Source organism: Lepisosteus platostomus, chromosome 9 (genome assembly GCF_059453375.1).
Source record: "Lepisosteus platostomus isolate fLepPlt1 chromosome 9, fLepPlt1.hap1, whole genome shotgun sequence".
Lineage (NCBI taxonomy): Eukaryota > Metazoa > Chordata > Actinopteri > Semionotiformes > Lepisosteidae > Lepisosteus > Lepisosteus platostomus.
Window position 1 is genome coordinate 54,029,603 of NC_142619.1, and position 20,327 is coordinate 54,049,929.

The 20,327-nt window shown below is 51.5% G+C and overlaps 1 protein-coding gene across 1 annotated transcript in view; it reads left to right on the forward strand.

The window, feature by feature from the left end:
- The window catches only part of reln (reelin), a 186,768-nt gene that overhangs the window by 103,314 nt on the left and 63,127 nt on the right, over window positions 1-20,327 (forward strand). The window contains 19 exon segments of the mRNA XM_088645617.1: window positions 1,700-1,908; window positions 2,453-2,581; window positions 2,963-3,072; window positions 4,069-4,135; window positions 4,296-4,529; window positions 6,064-6,225; window positions 6,786-7,022; window positions 8,141-8,333; window positions 8,644-8,756; window positions 9,268-9,405; window positions 10,062-10,248; window positions 10,566-10,771; window positions 11,073-11,244; window positions 12,026-12,226; window positions 12,810-13,045; window positions 13,811-13,968; window positions 14,914-15,121; window positions 15,218-15,294; window positions 16,930-17,088. Of these exon segments, the coding sequence (XP_088501743.1) occupies window positions 1,700-1,908; window positions 2,453-2,581; window positions 2,963-3,072; window positions 4,069-4,135; window positions 4,296-4,529; window positions 6,064-6,225; window positions 6,786-7,022; window positions 8,141-8,333; window positions 8,644-8,756; window positions 9,268-9,405; window positions 10,062-10,248; window positions 10,566-10,771; window positions 11,073-11,244; window positions 12,026-12,226; window positions 12,810-13,045; window positions 13,811-13,968; window positions 14,914-15,121; window positions 15,218-15,294; window positions 16,930-17,088 (3,196 nt within the window).

A 20,327-nucleotide genomic window follows, 5' to 3' on the forward strand; every position in this document is an offset into this window, starting at 1 on the left:
CTACTGCCCCCTGGTCTTACAGGGTATATATACTGCACTGTACACACTAGACACTACTGCCCCCTGGTCTTACAGGGTATATATACTGCACTGCACACACTGCACACTACTGCCCCCTGGTCTTACAGGGTATATATACTGCACTGCACACACTGCACACTACTGCCCCCTGGTCTTACAGGGTATATATACTGCACTGCACACACTGCACACTACTGTCCCCCTGGTCTTACAGGGTATATATACTGCACTGCACACACTGCACACTACTGTCCCCCTGGTCTTACAGGGTATATATACTGCACTGCACACACTGCACACTACTGTCCCCCTGGTCTTACAGGGTATATATACTGCACTGCACACACTGCACACTACTGTCCCCCTGGTCTTACAGGGTATATATACTGCACTGCACACACTGCACACTGCTGTCCTCCTGGTCTTACAGGGTATATATACTGCACTGCACACACTGCACACTACTGTCCCCCTGGTCTTACAGGGTATATATACTGCACTGCACACACTGCACACTACTGCCCCCTGGTCTTACAGGGTATATATACTGCACTGCACACACTGCACACTACTGCCCCCTGGTCTTACAGGGTATATATACTGCACTGTACACACTGCACACTACTGTCCCCTGGTCTTACAGGGTATATATACTGCACTGTACACACTGCACACTGCTGTCCCCCTGGTCTTACAGGGTATATATACTGCACTGCACACACTGCACACTGCTGTCCCCCTGGTCTTACAGGGTATATATACTGCACTGCACACACTGCACACTGCTGTCCCCCTGGTCTTACAGGGTATATATACTGCACTGCACACACTGCACACTGCTGTCCCCCTGGTCTTACAGGGTATATATACTGCACTGCACACACTGCACACTGCTGTCCCCCTGGTCTTACAGGGTATATATACTGCACTGCACACACTGCACACTGCTGTCCCCCTGGTCTTACAGGGTATATATACTGCACTGCACACACTGCACACTGCTGTCCCCCTGGTCTTACAGGGTATATATACTGCACTGTACACACTGCACACTACTGTCCCCCTGGTCTTACAGGGTATATATACTGCACTGCACACACTGCACACTACTGTCCCCCTGGTCTTACAGGGTATATATACTGCACTGCACACACTGCACACTACTGTCCCCCTGGTCTTACAGGGTATATATACTGCACTGCACACACTGCACACTACTTTCCTCCTGGTCTTACAGGGTATATATACTGCACTGCACACACTGCACACTACTGTCCCCCTGGTCTTACAGGGTATATATACTGCACTGCACACTACTGCCCCCTGGTCTTACAGGGTATATATACTGCACTGTACACGCTGCACACTACTGCCCCCTGGTCTTACAGGGTATATACTGCACTGCACACTACTGCCCCCTGGTCTTACAGGGTATATACTGCACTGCACACTACTGCCCCCTGGTCTTACAGGGTATATACTGCACTGCACACTACTGCCCCCTGGTCTTACAGGGTATATATACTGCACTGTACACACTGCACACTACTGCCCCCTGGTCTTACACTATACTGTACACACCACACACACATGTTCTCATGTGAATGGGTTCAAATAAGGCCAAGTCCTACTTCTGTTCTGCTCTTCCTCATGTCTCTATGTGTCTCCCCTGTCCTAGAGCCCCTTTGTGGTGTCAGTGGCTCTTCCGCCAGATCTGCAGACTCCCACCACTCAGTTCTGTCTGGAGCAGCACTCTCACGCCGGCTCCGGCCGCCATGTCTGGGCCCTGGACTTCCTGCAGCTGCTCCCTGTGCTCCCCGGCGCACAGACTCACGTGGCCCAGTTCTCCATCAACCTGGGCTGCGGCTCTTACCAGCCCGCCAACAGGTGACTCTGCGCTGCCGGTGGGGCACACGCGCATGTCCCGTGCACTGCAGTAGGGCAGAAGGGAGACCTCAGCTTGCCAGTCTCCCTCGTTCAGAAGAGCATGTCCGAATACAGAGCTGGGGCACATAACCCATATGCGTTTCATTTATCACTTGCTTCCTAAGACGAAGACGGAGCCCCCCGTGAGAGAAATATCACCCTCTAGAGATAGGGATGTGATGCACCTGTCGTGGAATTTAAACAGGTTTATGAGCAGTTGCAGTCATACCTCCACTAGAATAAAAAATCCCATCTGCATGTTGTTTAGAGCAGGCATACTGTACATTTATCCAAATCATTGATGGGACAGAAGGGGATCGTTCTCTAATTAATTGGTGCCATTTGAAAAGTCTCCTAAAACACTCGTTTTGTGTGATGCGAATCTAAACTCTCTCTTATCTCTCCTTCCTCCTCTCTTTCACGACCTTGTGACTCTGTTCCGCACTCCGTCCCCTGTCCCTATGCCCTCTCCCCCCCTGCCTCGGTCTCCGGCCACCTCCTGCAGCGTCAATCTGGAGTTCTCCACCAATCACGGGCGCTCGTGGTCGCTCCTGCACACCGAGTGCCTGCCGGAGCTGTGCGCTGGGCCTCACCTGCCTCACAGCACGGTCTACTCCTCCGACAACTACAGCGGGTACGAAGGGATGGGGGAGAAATGTGCAGGGACAAGGGAGGAGAGGGGTGGCACACAGAACTACAGGCCTTGGGTAATACAGAGTGCTTTCCTTTTACAGCACGGTCTACTCCTTCTACAGCTACAGTGGGTACAGGGAGAGGGGAGGGGAAGGTGGAGGAATGTGCAGGGACAAGGGAGGAGAGGGGTGGCAGAGAGAGTCTCCCCATTTCCCCACAGAACTACAGGCTCCTGTTGAGATACTGATGGGGGAGGAAGACTGGCAGTGCAGACGGAGACAGGCAGTAGGCGGGAGAGAGTCGGCCGCATGATTTGCTGGATTAGAAATGGGACTGTGCGCGTCTTTGCCCAGTCTCACTGTGTGTATATCGCCCCCTGCAGGTGGAGCAGGATAACAATCCCCCTGCCCAATGCCGCCCTGACGGAGAGCACGCGGTTCCGCTGGAGGCAGACGGGGACAGGGCCAGGAAACATGTGGGCCGTCGATAATGGTGAGGGGCCGAGGGCGGTAAGGGCGCGGGAGCCGGCACTCCCGCAGTCCCGCGTTGTTCAGAGGGCTCATTACACCTGCCATGTCTCCAGGGAGCTCTGGGTCCTGCTATTGTTTTTCACAGTGACATTGCAGTTACCGAGAAGATTCATTCTTAGCTTGGTTAGACCGGGACATTATACACCTGCTGAAATTTCCATTTGCTGGAAACAAAATGATACAAGAACCACTATTACCACTGCTGCAAGTTGTCGACAGAGTAATATAAGAATAGGGTTTAATTGGAATATTTTACAAAAAGCTTCTTATTATACAGTGTTTGTGTTGACTTCTTGTTTACTATAAAACTGGTGATGTACTTGCACAGATCATTAGCAGAAGTCCATAGGCTCACCAGATGTTAAATGATTTGTTTGCCTGTAATCTCCCTGTCTTGCTCAGTCCCTCTCTAATCCCCCTGTCTCTCTCACTCTGTCTGTAATCTCCCGTCTTCTTCACTGTCTGTAATCTCCCTCTCTCTCACTTTGCCTATAATCTCCGTTTCTCTCACTCTGTTTGTAATCTCTCTCTCACTCTGCCTGTAATCTCCATGTCTCTGTCACTGTTTGTAATCTATCTCTTGCTCTGTAACCTCCCTCCCTCTCTCTCTGCCTGTAATCTCTCTCTCTCACTGTCTGTAATCTCTCTATCTCACTCTGTCTGTAATCCCCCTGTCTCTCTCACTCTGTCTGTAATCTCCCTGTCTCTCTCACTCTGTCTGTAATCTCTCTCTCTCACTGTCTGTAATCTCTCTATCTCACTCTGTCTGTAATCCCCCTGTCTCTCTCACTCTGTCTGTAATCTCTCTCTCTCACTCTATCTGTAATCCCCCTGTCTCTCTCACTCTGTAATCTCCCTGTCTCTCTCACTCTGTCTGTAATCTCCCTGTCTCTCTTGCTCTGTCTGTAATCCCCCTGTCTCTCTCATGGTCTGTAATCTCATTCTGTCTGCCTTGCAGTCTACATTGGACCATCCTGCCTGCGCTTCTGCTCTGGCAGGGGACAGTGCACGAGGAACGGCTGCAAGTAAGTCCAATCAGTAGAAATGTATTTAGTTAGAAACCCAAGCAGTCCATTCATCAGATGATGAGGAAATGATCTGACCCTCCATCCTCCTGTCTGTCCCGACATGCTTCTCTCTTTCCTTACCTCTCTCCCTCTGCTCTCTCTCACCCCTCTCTCCCAGGTGTGACCCGGGATTCTCCGGGCCGGCATGTGAGCTGGCTTCCCAGACATTCCCGGCGTTCCTGTCCGAGGGGTTTTCCAGTGCGAGGCTCTCCTCCTACCACAGCTTCCAGTCTCTGCGGGGGGCTGAGGTCAGCTTTGCCTGTGGTGTTCTGGCCAGCGGCAAGGCGCTCGTGTTCAACCGGGACAGTCGGAGACACCTGGTCACCACACCCCTTGACAGCTCCCAGGCCAGGTACAGTGACACTGCGCACCCCTCGAAACACTCCCATCAAGCAATGCAAGGGGGAAGCAAGGTACGGTTCTAAGAAAGGAAACTGAAAACAAGGTAAATTCAATTAAAAGATCTCTGAGGCTAGTTTTCTGTGTTCACCTGTCTTATTGCCAGTCCCTAAAAGGCACTCAGAAAGGAAAGATTTGCTGAAGTTGCTGTTTTTTTAAATTATTTTTTAATGGCAGGTTACAGTGCTAAATTGTACCAGCAGGGGGAGTGTGTGTATCACTTCCAGCCTGGTGTGTCTGAACCCTTTCCTGAGGTCAAATTTACGATGGACTGCTGGATGGATAATGTTCACGAGGAGTGATGCAGGATTGAAATAGAGGCAGTGGTGAAATGAGAACCCATCGTAGCAGCTTGATGAGCGCAGTCTCTTGCGGTTTTGCTGTGACCTTGAATATTCAATTATGTCAAAGATTTGCGTAGCACATGTAACCTTACTGTGCCCGTTGTTCAGTTCGCACTTTACAAACCTGAAAAAATAGTCCACAAATCCCATTCAGCTCGTAGATCAACTACAGAGTTGACTTTGGTGATGCTTTTGGACGTCATGCACTGCATCCGACAGAAAAACGCGCCTGTTCAGTCAGTTCCATGATAGGCGTTTAAACCTCACCTTCCTCTTCCTGTCCTACTGTCTGATCTTCGTCCCCGTGTGCTCCTGCAAGCGGGTCACTTCTAGCGTTCCAGTGCTTGTGGGGTGTGCGCAGTCTGGGCGCGGAGTCCTCTTCGGCGGTGGAGGGACGCGCTGGTGATTAATCGCGGTGGTCTTTAATCCAGGCAGCCCTCCACCGGATCGCCGCGCTCGTCTGTCATCCGCTCCCCCTCCCCGATCCGCGTCTGAGCCGTTGTTGTTTTTCCAGCGGGGGGAGATGGATGAGCGCTGCTGGACGAGGTGTTGATGAGGAGTGATGAAGGGACGAGAGGGACAGGCAGGGGGAGGGAGCCGCGGATTAATGAGCGCAATCATTCAGTAGCTTGTGCCGAACCCGGTGCACATTGTTCATTTTCTGTTTTTCTGCTTGATTGGCTCGACACCTGCTGAGGATACAAAACTGAGATTATGATTTATAAAAGACACACTAATTTAATTGAAGTGCCTGTAGTTGGAGGGAGGGCTGTTGCAGTGTGATGTTCCCTCTCAGCTGCCCTGGGTGTCAGGCTGGGTGTCTTAGTGTTCTCCATCTGCTTGCAGGTAGCAGCAACACACCTGAACTCACCTGTCCATCCAAGCAAGGCACCTGCTCTTGCTTACTGTATGAATATAATCTCTCTTGACTCCCTCTCCCTTCATGACTGCTTTTCATCTCCGCCCCCCCTTCCCCTCTGCTCCTTCCCTAACCCGGTTCCCGATATCCCACTCAATTCCAGGTGCTTTATTAGCATGACCGATGGGTACAATCAGTGTTGCCAGAGCAAATAAAAAAAATTCACTTGAAACAAAACAACTCTTTTTCTCCTTTCCCATCCTTTATGCCCTCTTCGTTCTCAGGTATCTGCAGTTCACTCTGCGGCTGGGCAGTCGCAGCACGCTGAGCTCCTGCAGTGCTCCTGACCAGCCCGGGGAGGGCGTCCTGCTACACTATTCCTCCGACAATGGCATCACCTGGACCCTCCTGGAGCACTATCCCTACCAAGGCTTCCATGAGCCCAGGTACCCCCCCAGCACGCACTCTGGTCTGCCTGTGTGTGAAATGGAGAGCCGCCTGGCTGTCTACGGGCTCTTCCCCCCTGATGGAAAACAATCTGTTGTGGATCATTCATTTATTTGCTGCGGCTTCATCAGCTAATGAAGACAAACGGCCCTGAACCGTGCTGCTGGGAGGGGCGTTGCAGTACTGGGGAAGGCAGCGCTGTTGTAGAGCAGTCCTCGGCACTGTGGGTCAGACCCTCCTCAGTGCTGGGTGCACAGAGAGGATGAGTGCGATTGATACCGGCTGTGGGCGTCACACCCTGGCACAGAGCCAGCCAGTGACACACATATAGCATTATCCCTTTGAATTTCTTCTGTCAGCCCTTTGTGGCAATGGGTCCAGGCCCTCTGCTGGTGAATTTTGAAAACGCAGCCGAAAGACAAGGGGTTCCTAGTTTGAGTCCTGACTGGGGACACTTAACACTCAGTGTGTAGTTCATAATATGTGTACACCACCCTTCTCCATTTCTCACCTTCTCCCTGTCTGTCTCCCCGTCCTGAACTCTCTCACTCTCGGTCAGGATTGTGTCTGTAGAGTTGCCTCAGGGTGCCCGGACGTTTGGAGTGCAGTTCCGGTGGTGGCAGCCGTACCACTCTGGAAGAGGCCAGGACGTGTGGGCACTGGATGAGATCACCATGACTTCCGTCCTCTTCAACAGCATCAGCCTCGACTTCAGCAATGTGCTGGAGGTCACTCAGAGCCTGGGCTTCTACCTGGGACATGTGCAGCCCTACTGTCAGCACGACTGGACACTGAGGTATACTGGCACACTTTAAGAATGGCACTGATTCACTGTCACAAACACACACTGGCACACAGATACACTGACTCACTGACCCACACTGGCACACAGATACACTGACTCACTGTCACAAACACACACTGGCACACAGATACACTGACTCACTGTCACAAACACAAACTGGCACACAGATACCTGTACACTGACTCACTGTCACAAACACACACTGGCACACACATACACTGACACAGACACTGACAACACAGATACACTGACTCACTGTCACAAACACACACTGGCATACAGATACACTGACTCACTGACCCACACTGGCACACAGATACACTGATTCATTGACCCACACTGGCACACAGATACACTGACTCACTGTCACAAACACACACTGGCACACAGATACCTGTACACTGACTCACTGTCACAAACACACACTGGCACACAGATACACTGACAGACACTGACAACACAGGTACTGTACACTGACTCACTGTCACAAACACACACTGGCACACAGATACACTGACTCACTGACCCACACTGGCACACAGAAACACTGACTCACTGTCACAAACACACACTGGCACACAGATACACTGACTCACTGTCACAAACACACACTTGCACACAGATACACTGACTCACTGACCCACACTGGCACACAGAAACACTGACTCACTGTCACAAACACACACTGGCACACAGATACACTGACTCACTGACCCACACTGGCACACAGATACACTGACTCACTGACCCACACTGGCACACAGATACACTGACTCACTGTCACAAACACACACTGGCACACAGATACACTGACTCACTGTCACAAACACACACTGGCACACAGATACACTGACAGACACTGACAACACTGACACAAACACGCACTGACACACAGACTCACTGTCACAAACACACACTGGCACACAGATACACTGACACACTGACACACTGACACAAACACGCACTGACACACAGACTCACTGTCACAAACACAGCCACGTGCTGTGGCCCTGTGGTTGGCTCTCTTTTCCTTTTGCTTGCCCAGTGGTTCCTGAAGCTGGACGTTAGAGCACAGGGACTGAACTTTCTCTTCCCTCCGGCTCTGCCAGTTTCACAGGCGAGTCCAGCCCTGGCTCCAGTATCCGCTATGTGGAGACCCAGTCCATGCAGATAGGGGCGTCCTACATGCTGCAGTTTGCCTTGGTGCTGGGCTGCGGGCGTGAGGCTTCACCACATATCGACACACAAGTCAGCCTGGAGTTCTCCACCAACCACGGCTTGACCTGGCACCTGGTGCAAGAGGTGAGAGAGAGAGAGCGCCGCCCTGCTGGGCACAGCGTAACACTGCAGCCTCCAGGTCACACAGCCATGCACCGCTGCTCTGATCTTTGCTACTACTAGCCTTGGGTTACTTCCTTTTTCATTTCTTCTGCACCTACTTTGTCTTCTGGCCTTTTTTTTCTTCTTCTCCTCTTACTTGACCTCCTCTTTCCCTCCACTCTCCGCAGTATTTCTAGTATGTTGTTTTCGCTCCATCTGGAGCTGTGTGGTTGCAGAGATGAATATTATACTGACGTGCGGTAGTATCCTGAGCCGTGCTGTGTTGTTCCAGGCCTGTCTGCCCGGGATGCCCAGCTGTGTGGAGTTTACTGCCCCCAGCGTGTATCACCCCTCCGAGTTCTCACAGTGGCGAAGGGTCACTCTGCCCCTCCCTCAGAAGACCTGGTGAGTACGACCCTGACACCCAGCACACAGGGGTGCCCTGTCCCCCCTCCCACACTCACTCCTGCTCTGCGCTCCACCTTTCCACTCCCGGCTCAGGGGGCTCGGTCACCCCCATTTCCACCCTGGTTTTCTGGCACCCACCCCGACAGTAAACAAAGCCTTTCTTATCCCACTTTCATGGAAAAGGGTGAAATTTCAGGGTCAGCAGGAGTATCGAGGGGCATTAAACATCCTACCAAGCGTCTGTCAGTGGATATGGGTCAAAGGTCACAATGAAACATCACTTGGGGTCGCTGGAGCGGGAAACGAGCACTAAAACCTTAATGGCATCCCCTCCCTCCCGGCCCTAGGCCTCATCCGTCACACACACACACGAGAACACACGGCTTTCGCTGTTGGGTGTTGGTCGGGGTGGGAGACGAAAGTGATCGGGGTACCCGCCTCGGAGTCTGGCAGCCTGGCGCGGCCCGGTCCGCGATCACACCTCTCCCTCCGCTCTTCCCTGCGTCAGGTCCAGCGCCACGCGCTTCCGCTGGATCCAGAGCTACTACGGCGCCCCCGACGAGTGGGCACTGGACGACATCTACATCGGCCAGCAGTGCCCGAGCATGTGCCAGGGCCATGGCTGGTGCAACCACGGCACCTGCAGGTCAGCGAGGGTACTGCAGCTTCAGGGCAGGCTGGAGGGGGGGCTCCCAGCCACACGTAGCCCCCCACGGTGACTGGCCAGCCTCTTGGCATTCTGGGCCTGCTTGCTGCTTGTCTGAGGCTCAGATCAAATTTGGGGTCACGCCGCACACAGCGTACAATTTCAAATTCAAGGAGCTTTTTCTGGCATGACCAATTATGTGCCCTTAAATTGCCTTTGCTCTTAAATTGCTCTCCTAGGATGAATAAAGTATCTTGAATTGAATAATTACAGTGTTCCCAAAGCAGAAACAATTAACACAGCATTTACAGTCATTGACAGTATAAATAAGGAACAAGTAATAGGTTTATTCCATGCTTTTCAGCATGGAATAAATCTATTACTTGTTCCTTTGCAGCCTACACCTGAACTACTACAGTATATACATACTATTTGGACATTTACATACAACACATAAAACATAAACCATTATTATTAGACAGGCTCAGTGTCAGAGATCTCATACTTGGCTGCAGATCTATTGAGTTCCCTCCCCTCTCCCCCAGTAGCATTGGAAGATGTTCTGGTTCTGACAGGAGTGGGAATTCTGGGATTAGATCTGTTACGTACTGCACTCCCTGTCGCCAAACTCTTTCCACCTCTCCCTGCTCCCTCAGGTGTGATGAAGGCTTCTCGGGGCCAGACTGCCAGCCCAGCACACACCTCCCCTCCAGCGTGATGTCAGACTTTGAGTCCCAGAGTTCTCTGCACAGCGCCTGGAAGGAAGTGATCGGCGGACAGGTGGTGACCCCAGAGCAGGGCTGTGGGGTCGTCTCTGCTGGGTCTTCACTCTACTTCAGCAAGGTAGTCCACTGATATCCATGTGGCTGAGTCTGTGTCCCTGCCTGGCTTCATGCGCACTTCGTGCCACGACAGTCTGTGCCATTTCAGTTGTTTTCCTTGGCATGGCGAGCACATCGTCTGTAAATGGCGACATCCCAGTGGACCCATCTTTGTGTTTTGGAGCGTAAGTCTCTATCTTTCTCCCTTTCTGTAATTTCCCCCACTATTTCTTCACCCCAACATCACCCTTCTTCCTCTCCCTTCTCCCCGTCCCTCTCCCTCCCCTTCTTTCTGTAACCCCCCGTCTCCCCTCTCTATCCCTTTCTGCTCTTTTTCAGGCAGGGCGCAGGCAGCTGGTTAGCTGGGACCTGGACACGGAGTGGGTGGAGTTTGTGCAGTTCTACCTCCGCGTGGGCGGGGACTGGGCGGAGTGTAACCATGCCGACAGCCGAGAGGAGGGTGTACTCCTGCAGTACAGCAACAACGGGGGCATCAGCTGGGGGCTCATTGCAGAAATGTACTTCACTGACTTCACCAAGCCACGGTGAGACGACAGGCAGAGATGAGCAGGGAGAGCAGGAGAGGCGGGGGAGAAAGGTGTGTTAGGTGGGGGAGAGAGGGGGTTGCTTACTGATTTTAACCAAGGTGAGAGAAAGAGGAAGTGGAGTTAACGGGACAGATGGGAGGAAAAGGAGATGTGCCCTTCCATGGGAGCTGTTTCTTGTGTAATTTAAAGCAGTGACTAATTCTAAATTCATTAGGTGTTGCCTGCACATTATAGCGTGCTATTCACTGGGGGCCCTAGGAGAGAGCGATTATTTTAACTCTTTCCTCTACTCATTCAGGTTTGTTCACTATGAGATACCCGGCTCTGCCAAGACACCTTGCACCCGGTTCCGCTGGTGGCAGCCGCTGCACTCAGGGGAGGGGTACGACCAGTGGGCCATTGACGACATCATCATCCTCTCTGAGAGAGAGAAACACATTATACCCATTGCAAACCCCACTCTCCCCCAGGTAACAGAGCTGACACACTGGCACACAACTGACACATTGATACAGAGCTGACAGAGTTGACACACTGACACAGATCTGAAACACTGGCACACAGCTGACACACTGACACAGAGCTGACAACTGGCACACAGCTGACACATTGATACAGAGCTGACAGAGTTGACACACTGACACAGATCTGAAACACTGGCACACAAATAACAGAGCTGACACTGGCACACAGCTGACAGAGCTGACACTAACACAGAGCTGACACACTGGCACACAACTGACAGGGCTGACACACTGGCACAGGGCTGACAGCTGAAACACTGGCACAAGGCTGACACACTGGCACACAAATAACAGAGCTGACACTGGCACACAGCTGACAGAACTGGCACACAGCTGACAGCTGACACATTGGCAAACAGATAACAAAGCTGACACACTGGCACACAGCTGACAGAGCTGACGCTAACACAGAGCTGACACACTGGCACAGGGCTGACAGCTGACACACTAACACAGAGCTAACACACTGGTGCACAGGTGAAGAGAAGACACACAGGTAGACAGATAAGAGAGCAGACATAATGGTGCACAGAACTGGCATGTTGACACACAGCTAACAGAGAAGACATTAGCACACATTTCACAGAACTGTCACTGGTACGCAACTAAACGAGGTTAACACATTGGTGCCCAGGTAATGGAGCTGTCACACTGGTGCACAGATAGCAGAGAAGACAAGCTGGCACACAAGTAATAGTCTGTCTTCCTATGACTTTCTGATTCTCAGAATTTCTACGAAAAGCCAGCGTTTGACTACCCTCTAAACCAGCTGAGTGTGTGGCTGATGCTGGGCAATGAGGGGATGGAGAAGAACGAGAGTTTCTGTGCACCCACGCCCTCTGCCATGGTGTTCGGGCGCTCAGAGGGCGACCGCATGGCAGTAACCCGGGACCTTGCCCTGCGCCCAGGATACACCCTGCAGTTCAAGGTATTGACCACCAGGGGGGGTAAATGCCCCATGCTACAAGGGGATGAATTTCAGGCACTGGTCTTCTGATTCAGCAAACTCCTCAATTACAAAAGTAGATTAAGAAACAGCAGTCCAGAAACAGGGATTACCAGATCTCGTCCACTGGGATGGATTGCTGTGACTGTCTTTTCCTTCTTACTGCCTGCACTCCAAACAGGAAATCTGTCAGCATCACTGCCCATTCCAGACACAGCAAAATCCTCTTTCAGAACTTAGATTGAAAGAAATTTATCAGCATGACCAATGGATTACACTGTTGCCAAAGCAAAAAAAGTGAGCAGAACATTTACAGATGTTTAGAACAGTAAGATTATTTCTTTGAGAGGGTCACGCTCTGTTCCTAAGGCAGTGCCAGGAGATCCCATACTGGGCTGCAGCTCTTTTGAGTTTCTTCCCCCAGTAGGATTGGAAGCTGTCCTGATTCTGACGGGCGTAAAGGTCATAAATAAAATCGGATTCATTATCATGGGGGAGAGCGTGTGTCTAATCCCAGAGTGTTTCTCTGTCCTGTTACCCCATGCTCTCCCTGCCTCTCCCTCAGCTGAATATCGGCTGTGAGTCCCAGTTCAGCGCCTCGGCTCCAGTGCTGCTGCAGTTCTCCCAGGACGCAGGGCGCAGCTGGGCTCTGGTCCGGGAGGGGTGCTACCCAGCCTCTCCAGGAGGGGGCACCTGCCAGGGCAGCAGGCGTGAACTTCGTGAGCCGACCGTCTACAGCGCTGGGGACTATGAGCACTGGACCAGGGTCACTGTGGTGATACCACGCACTGTGGCTGCCAGGTACGACAACAGGCAAAGACACAGAGCCCCCTGGACTCCCACACGGACACCAGCAGAGTCGTGCAGACTGGAGTCACACACTACAGGAGGCACACATACACTGACACACGCTGTAAGGATGCACACAACCTGACAAAGACACACATTGACACTGAAATCGCTCGCTCACTCTGTCTGAGACACACTGGCATGTATTGTGATCGTACACACCCAGATATACAAGCATCAGTATGCACACTAGATGCACACAAACACAGACTGACACACAGAGTCACACACTCTGACGCAGACGCACAGACATTGGCATGCACACCAGACACACACATTGATAGTTGCTCAAAGAAACTGACATACAATAATCACACACTCTGACACAGACGTGCAAACGTTGACGTGCATTGTAGATACACACCCTCACTGAGACGCACAAACACAGATACGCTGTAGACAAAGATACACCAGCGCTGGCACACACTTTAAGCACACACACCCTAAGACACAAAAACACTGGCACACGCTGTAATCACACACATTGACTGAGACGCACACCCCTGATGCACCGTGATTGCACACTGCATTGATAGAGACACGGAGATATACACAACCAGTACGACACAATACCGTACCATAAACAGCCCCCGCTCTGAATTCTGAGTTCCTTCTCTGTCTCCCCCATCCCCTTGCCCCTCATTGTCTCCCTTCTGCCCGTCTCACCACCTCCTCCTCATCTCCTCCATGCTCCTGCCCTCATCTGCGCTCCCTCAGCAAGACGCGCTTCCGCTGGTTCCAGGAGAGCAGTGTGCACCGGGACGCCCCTCCCTTTGCCCTGGATGGGGTGTACATCTCCGAGCCCTGTCCCAACCACTGCGGGGGGCATGGCGACTGCATCTCGGGGGTCTGCTTCTGCGACATGGGCTACACAGGTACCGGAGCAGGGGGTGGGGCGCAGGCGGGCGGGGGCACAGGGGGAGCTGGACTGGGAGAGCAGGGGAGAGGGACAAAGGAGGAGACAACCAGAAAAAAGCCAAGCCGGAACCGGCCTGCGCGGGAGTAACGCTCTCCGGTGTGTGTGTGTCTGTGTGTGTGCCTTGCCTGGACCATCCTGAGCGGGAGTAACGCTCTCCGGTGTGTGTGTGTCTGTGTGTGTGCCTTGCCTGGACCATCCTGCGCGGGAGTAACGCTCTCCGGTGTGTGTGTGTCTGTGTGTGTGCCTTGCCTGGACCATCCTGCGCGGGAGTAACGCTCTCCGGTGTGTGTGTGTGTCTGTGTGTGTGCCTTGCCTGGTCCATCCTGCGCGGGAGTAACGCTCTCCGGTGTGTGTGTGTCTGTGTGTGTGCCTTGCCTGGACCGTCCTGCGCGGGAGTAACGCTCTTCGGTGTGTGTGTGTCTGTGTGTGTGCCTTGCCTGGACACTCCTGTGCGGGAGTAACACTCTTCGGTGTGTGTGTCTGTCTGTGTGTGCCTTGCTGGGACCAGCCTGTGTGGGAGTAACGCTCTCCAGTGTGTCTGTCTGTGTGTGCCTTGCTGGGACAGGCCTGTGCGGGAGTAACGCTCCCCAGTGTGTCTGTCTGTGTGTGCCTTGCTGGGACTGGCCTGTGTGGGAGTAACGCTCCCCAGTGTGTCTGTCTGTGTGCGCCTTGCTGGGACTATCTTGTGCAGGAGTAACGCTCCCCAGTGTGTCTGTCTGTGTGTGCCTTGCTGGGACTGGCCTGTGCAGGAGTAACGCTCTCCAGTGTGTCTGTCTGTGTGTGCCTTGCTGGGACTAACTTGTGCAGGAGTAACGCTCTCTGGTGTGTGTGTGCGCCTTACCAGGACCGGCCTGTGCAGGAGTAACGCTCTGCTGTGTGTCTGCTTGTGTGTGCCCTGCAGTGGAAGAGGGAACATGTGTACCCACACAGCCCAGCCCAACTGAGATGTGGGAGGGGTTCGAAGGCAAACTCAGCCCACTGTGGCAGGGCCAGACCGGGGGGCAGGTGGGCATGGGCTGTGGGACCATCAGCGAGGGAAAGGCGCTATATTTCAATGGCCCAGGAAGGAGGGAGGCCAGGACTGTCCCCCTGGATACCACGCACACCAGGTCAGTCTTCCCCCACGAACACTGATTGTTAGTCCTCTGACTTGGGCGCTGTCATCCTCAACGGCATCTCTCTGCTCTCTCTCCCTCTCTCTCCAGGCTGCTCCAGTTCTTCATCCGGATTGGGAGTAAGGCTCTGGGCTCCTCCTGCAGTAGGCCTCGCTCCCGGGATGAAGGTAACCACAGGGCCAGACGCACCAATCCCTGGTCAGGGTCGTGGTATCCTGGAGCCTGTCTCAGATTTATAGGGCACAGGTCACAGCTATACCCTGGATAGGATACCAGTTCATCACAGGGCACACATAGATACATACAGTACCAGCACACACACAGACACACACACCAGGTCAGACACTGGGACAGACACACACACAACTACACAGACATGTCATGGCCATGGACATGCCACAGACAGACATGGCCAGCAGCCATATCACCCTGCAGCTCACAACTGGCAACCCCCTGAGACTTAGCGGGTGTGAGCCTGGTCAGTACCTGGATGGGAGACCTCCTGGGAAAAGCGAAGGTTGCTGCTGGAAGAGGTGTTAGTGGAGCCAGTAGGGGGACCTCACCCTGCAGTCTGTGTGGGTTCTAACATCCCAGTATAGTGACGGGGACACTATATTGTAAAAAGGCAGCATCCTCTTTATTAAAAATCTCAGTGTCCTTTACCAGTCATGGCCTCCTAATAATGCCCATCTCTGAACTGGCTTCATCACTCTGCTCTCCTCCCCACCGAGAGCTGGTGTGTGGGGAGCGTACTGGAGCACTATGGCTGCCGTCACATCATCCAGGTGGGGCTGCACACTGGTGGTGGTGGAGGGAGCCCCCATCATCTGGTTACTGCACTGGCTTCACATACCTGTAGGTGATAGGAGGTGCCAAGTAGCATGAGCTTCCAAGTGCCAAGTCTTGTCGCAATTTAAGCAAAGTTTGAGTCATCCACGTTTTTACACAAGAGATGCAATTAGAGAGTGCAGTGACAGCTATTTCAGTGTCATGTTTAGTATGGACGTGGATTTGAGTATTAAGCATAGAAATTATGAAATTATAAAATGATGTGAGATGAAAACATGAACAGTTAACAGTCTGCCAGTACAGCTCACTCTTAATTTAATTGAACAAATTCATCTGTTAAATTAATCAAAGCTTTACTTTTTTACCTTTATACAGTACACAGTTGGAATGTAGTTCTCTTTCTTGAACTTGTTTTAATCCCATTTCTGCCATCTTGTGGCAGCTGGTGGTAGTTGCAGGATTTACTATAGGAGGCTGTGAATGAGCGAGTTCTGTCAGTCTCTGTGAATCACTACCCTATGTGATAGCGCACTGCTGAGGGTCTGCTGTTGATATCTAGCAAAATGCTCTTTTATTAACCAGGAGAGTAAACCCGTCATGTTGTCCTGGAGAAAGCTAAGGCACTGGAGACCACTCTGAAAGAGCCTGAGAGAGCTGAATAAATCAGTACATTTACTTGTCCCTCGTATTCAGTGTTCTTCTTTGGTTTTTAAGGGAAACTGCTTAAGATGCAAAAAGCTGTTGAATCGATTTAATTCAGTTTTAATTTTGCTACTTACCTGTTGTCAAAGAATAAACTCCTGGCGTATGTTTGCATACTCTTGAAATACGTGTTCGTCCTTGCTCAGGGTGCAGGTTGTGAAGTCAAACAATGCTGTTTGAGAGCCTGAAGAGAGTCTTGTGCTCTTCCTCCGGAGAGGAAGCAGGAGCCCGTTCAGTCGGTTCAGCAGAGCGCGCGGCGCGGTGCCGGTGCTGTGATCCGCTCACGCAGGCCTGCTCTCTCCCTGCCGTAGGAGTGCTGGTCCAGTTCTCCACCGACAACGGCGTCCAGTGGCAGCTGCTGAGGGAGCTGGGTTTCGGGCTGTTCCTGGAGCCGCAGGTGGTGACCATCGAGCTGCCGCCCCCCGCCAAGACGCCCAACACCGCCTTCCGGTGGTGGCAGCCGCAGCACGGTACGCGCCGTCTCACTCTATCTCACTCCCCGCTCTCAGTTCAGTCCAATTCAAGGTGCTTTAATGGCATGACCAATGAGTAAAACCAGTGTTGCCAAAGCAAAACAAATGCAATTAACATATAGCAAAAGTCTACAGACATTTACAATAAAGACAAAATCATAAGATATTTACATGTAAACATATGGGGCATTACTGGTAGACAGGCCCACTGTCTGTTCCTCAGGCTGGGATAGGAGATCACACACTGTATTATTATTATTGAGAGACAGGCTCACTGTTCCTCAGGCTGGGACAGGAGATCACACACTATATTATTATTATTGAGAGACAGGCTCACTGTCTGCTCCTCAGGCTGGGACAGGAGATCACACACTGTATTATTATTATTGAGAGACAGGCTCACTGTCTGTTCCTCAGGCTGGGACAGGAGATCACACACTGTATTATTATTATTGACAGATAGGCTCACTGTCTGTCCCTCAGGCTGGAACAGGAGATCACACACTGTATTATTATTATTGAGAGACAGGCTCACTGTCTGTTCCTCAGGCTGGGACAGGAGATCACACACTGTATTATTATTATTGAGAGACAGGCTCACTGTCTGTTCCTCAGGCTGGGACAGGAGATCACACACTGTATTATTATTATTGAGACACAGGCTCACTGTCTGTTCCTCAGGCTGGGACAGGAGCTCACACACTATATTATTATTATTGAGAGACAGGCTCACTGTCTGCTCCTCAGGCTGGGACAGGAGATCACACACTGTATTATTATTATTGAGAGACAGGCTCACTGTCTGTTCCTCAGGCTGGGACAGGAGATCACACACTGTATTATTATTATTGAGACACAGGCTCACTGTCTGTTCCTCAGGCTGGGACAGGAGATCACACACTGTATTATTATTATTGAGAGACAGGCTCACTGTCTGCTCCTCAGGCTGGGACAGGAGATCACACACTGTATTATTATTATTGAGAGACAGGCTCACTGTCTGTTCCTCAGGCTGGGACAGGAGCTCACACACTGTATTATTATTGAGAGACAGGCTCACTGTCTGCTCCTCAGGCTGGGACAGGAGATCACACACTGTATTATTATTATTGAGAGACAGGCTCACTGTCTGTTCCTCGGGCTGGGACAGGAGATCACATACTGTATTATTATTATTGAGAGACAGGCTCACTGTCTGTTCCTCAGGCTGGGACAGGAGATCACACACTGTATTATTATTATTGAGAGATAGGCTCACTGTCTGTTCCTCAGGCTGGGACAGGAGATCACACACTGTATTATTATTATTGAGAGACAGGCTCACTGTCTGCTCCTCAGGCTGGGACAGGAGATCACACACTGTATTATTATTATTGAGAGACAGGCTCACTGTCTGTTCCTCAGGCTGGGACAGGAGATCACACACTGTATTATTATTATTGAGAGACAGGCTCACTGTCTGTTCCTCAGGCTGGGACAGGAGCTCACACACTGTATTATTATTGAGAGACAGGCTCACTGTCTGTTCCTCAGGCTGGGACAGGAGATCACACACTGTATTATTATTATTGAGAGATAGGCTCACTGTCTGTTCCTCAGGCTGGGACAGGAGATCACACACTGTATTATTATTATTGAGAGATAGGCTCACTGTCTGTTCCTCAGGCTGGGACAGGAGATCACACACTGTATTATTATTATTGAGAGACAGGCTCACTGTCTGCTCCTCAGGCTGGGACAGGAGATCACACACTGTATTATTATTATTGAGAGACAGGCTCACTGTCTGTTCCTCAGGCTGGGACAGGAGATCACACACTGTATTATTATTATTGAGAGACAGGCTCACTGTCTGTTCCTCAGGCTGGGACAGGAGATCACACACTGAATTATTATTATTGAGACACAGGCTCACTGTCTGTTCCTGAGGCTGGGACAGGAGATCACTCACTTGGCTGTCAGTTCAGATGAGTTCCCTCCTCTCTCTCCCAGTAGGATTGGGTCTTGTTGTGGTTCTGGGAGGTGTGGGAATTCTTTCACTCTGTGTCACTCTCCGCTATCACTCTTCCTCCCTCTCTCCTCTCACTCTTCACTCTCATTCTCTCACTCTTCACCCCCCTCTTACTCTCCCCTTTCACTCTCTCTCACTCTGTCTCTCTCCTCTGTCACTCAATTCAATTCAATTCAAGGTGCTTTATTAGCATGACCGATGGGTACAATCAGTGTTGCCAAAGCAAATAAAAATAATAAAATTAACATAGAACAAAACAAAAAATAGAAGTAAAATAAAATCTACAGACATGTTACAGACATTTACAACAAAGACATATTATATAATATTGACATATACTGTAGGCGGCTGGAGCATTATTGGGAGATGGACTCACTGTTCCTCAGGCTGTGACAGGAGATCACATACTGGGCTGCCAGTTCAACTGAGTTCCCTCCTCCCTCTCCCAGTAGGATTGGGACCTGTTGTGGTTTTGGCAGGTGTGGGAACTCTGGGATTAGATTTCTGAATTTCGGGAAGAATGTTTCTCTAATCCCAGAGTATCTGTCACAGTGCAGTAGAAAGTGCACCTCTGTCTCTATTTCTCCCTGCTGGCAGTGGGAGCACAGCCTGTCCTCTCTGGGCAGCCAGGTCTGCCTGTGTCGCCCAGTTTCTATGGCCAGGTTGTGGTCACTGAGCCTGTACTTCGTCAGGGTCTGTTTCTGTTTGTTATTTTTTATTTTGGTCAAATATTCAGCTAGTGTGTATTGTCTGTTTAAGGTTCTGTAGCATTCCAGTTTATGTTGTGTTTGTGTGTGTGTGTCCCAGTGTGTGAGATATTGCTGTTTGATCTGTGCTGTGATGTGGTTGAGTCTGGGTTGTGGTGCTCTAGCAGTGCTGTCCTGAGGCTGGTTAGGGTTGGTGTGGCTCAGGTCGGTGAGCCTCAGGACCAGCTGGCTCAGGGGGCTCTGTTCTCTTACTCTCCACCCTCACTCTCTCACTCTGCATTCTCTCTCCTCCCTCTCTCTGTCTCACTCTCCTCTCTCACTCTAACTCTTACTCTCTCACTCTTCACTCTGATTCTGTCTCCCTCTTCCCCCCTCTCTCTCCTCCCTCACTCTGTCTCCACGCAGATCGCTGCCACACTCTGGACCATCCCTACTCTGTCTTGTCTCACTTGGCCGAGTATCCCTTCCACAGGACAGCACTCTCCCCATCCCAGTCTCCCACTCCTCACTCTCCTTCT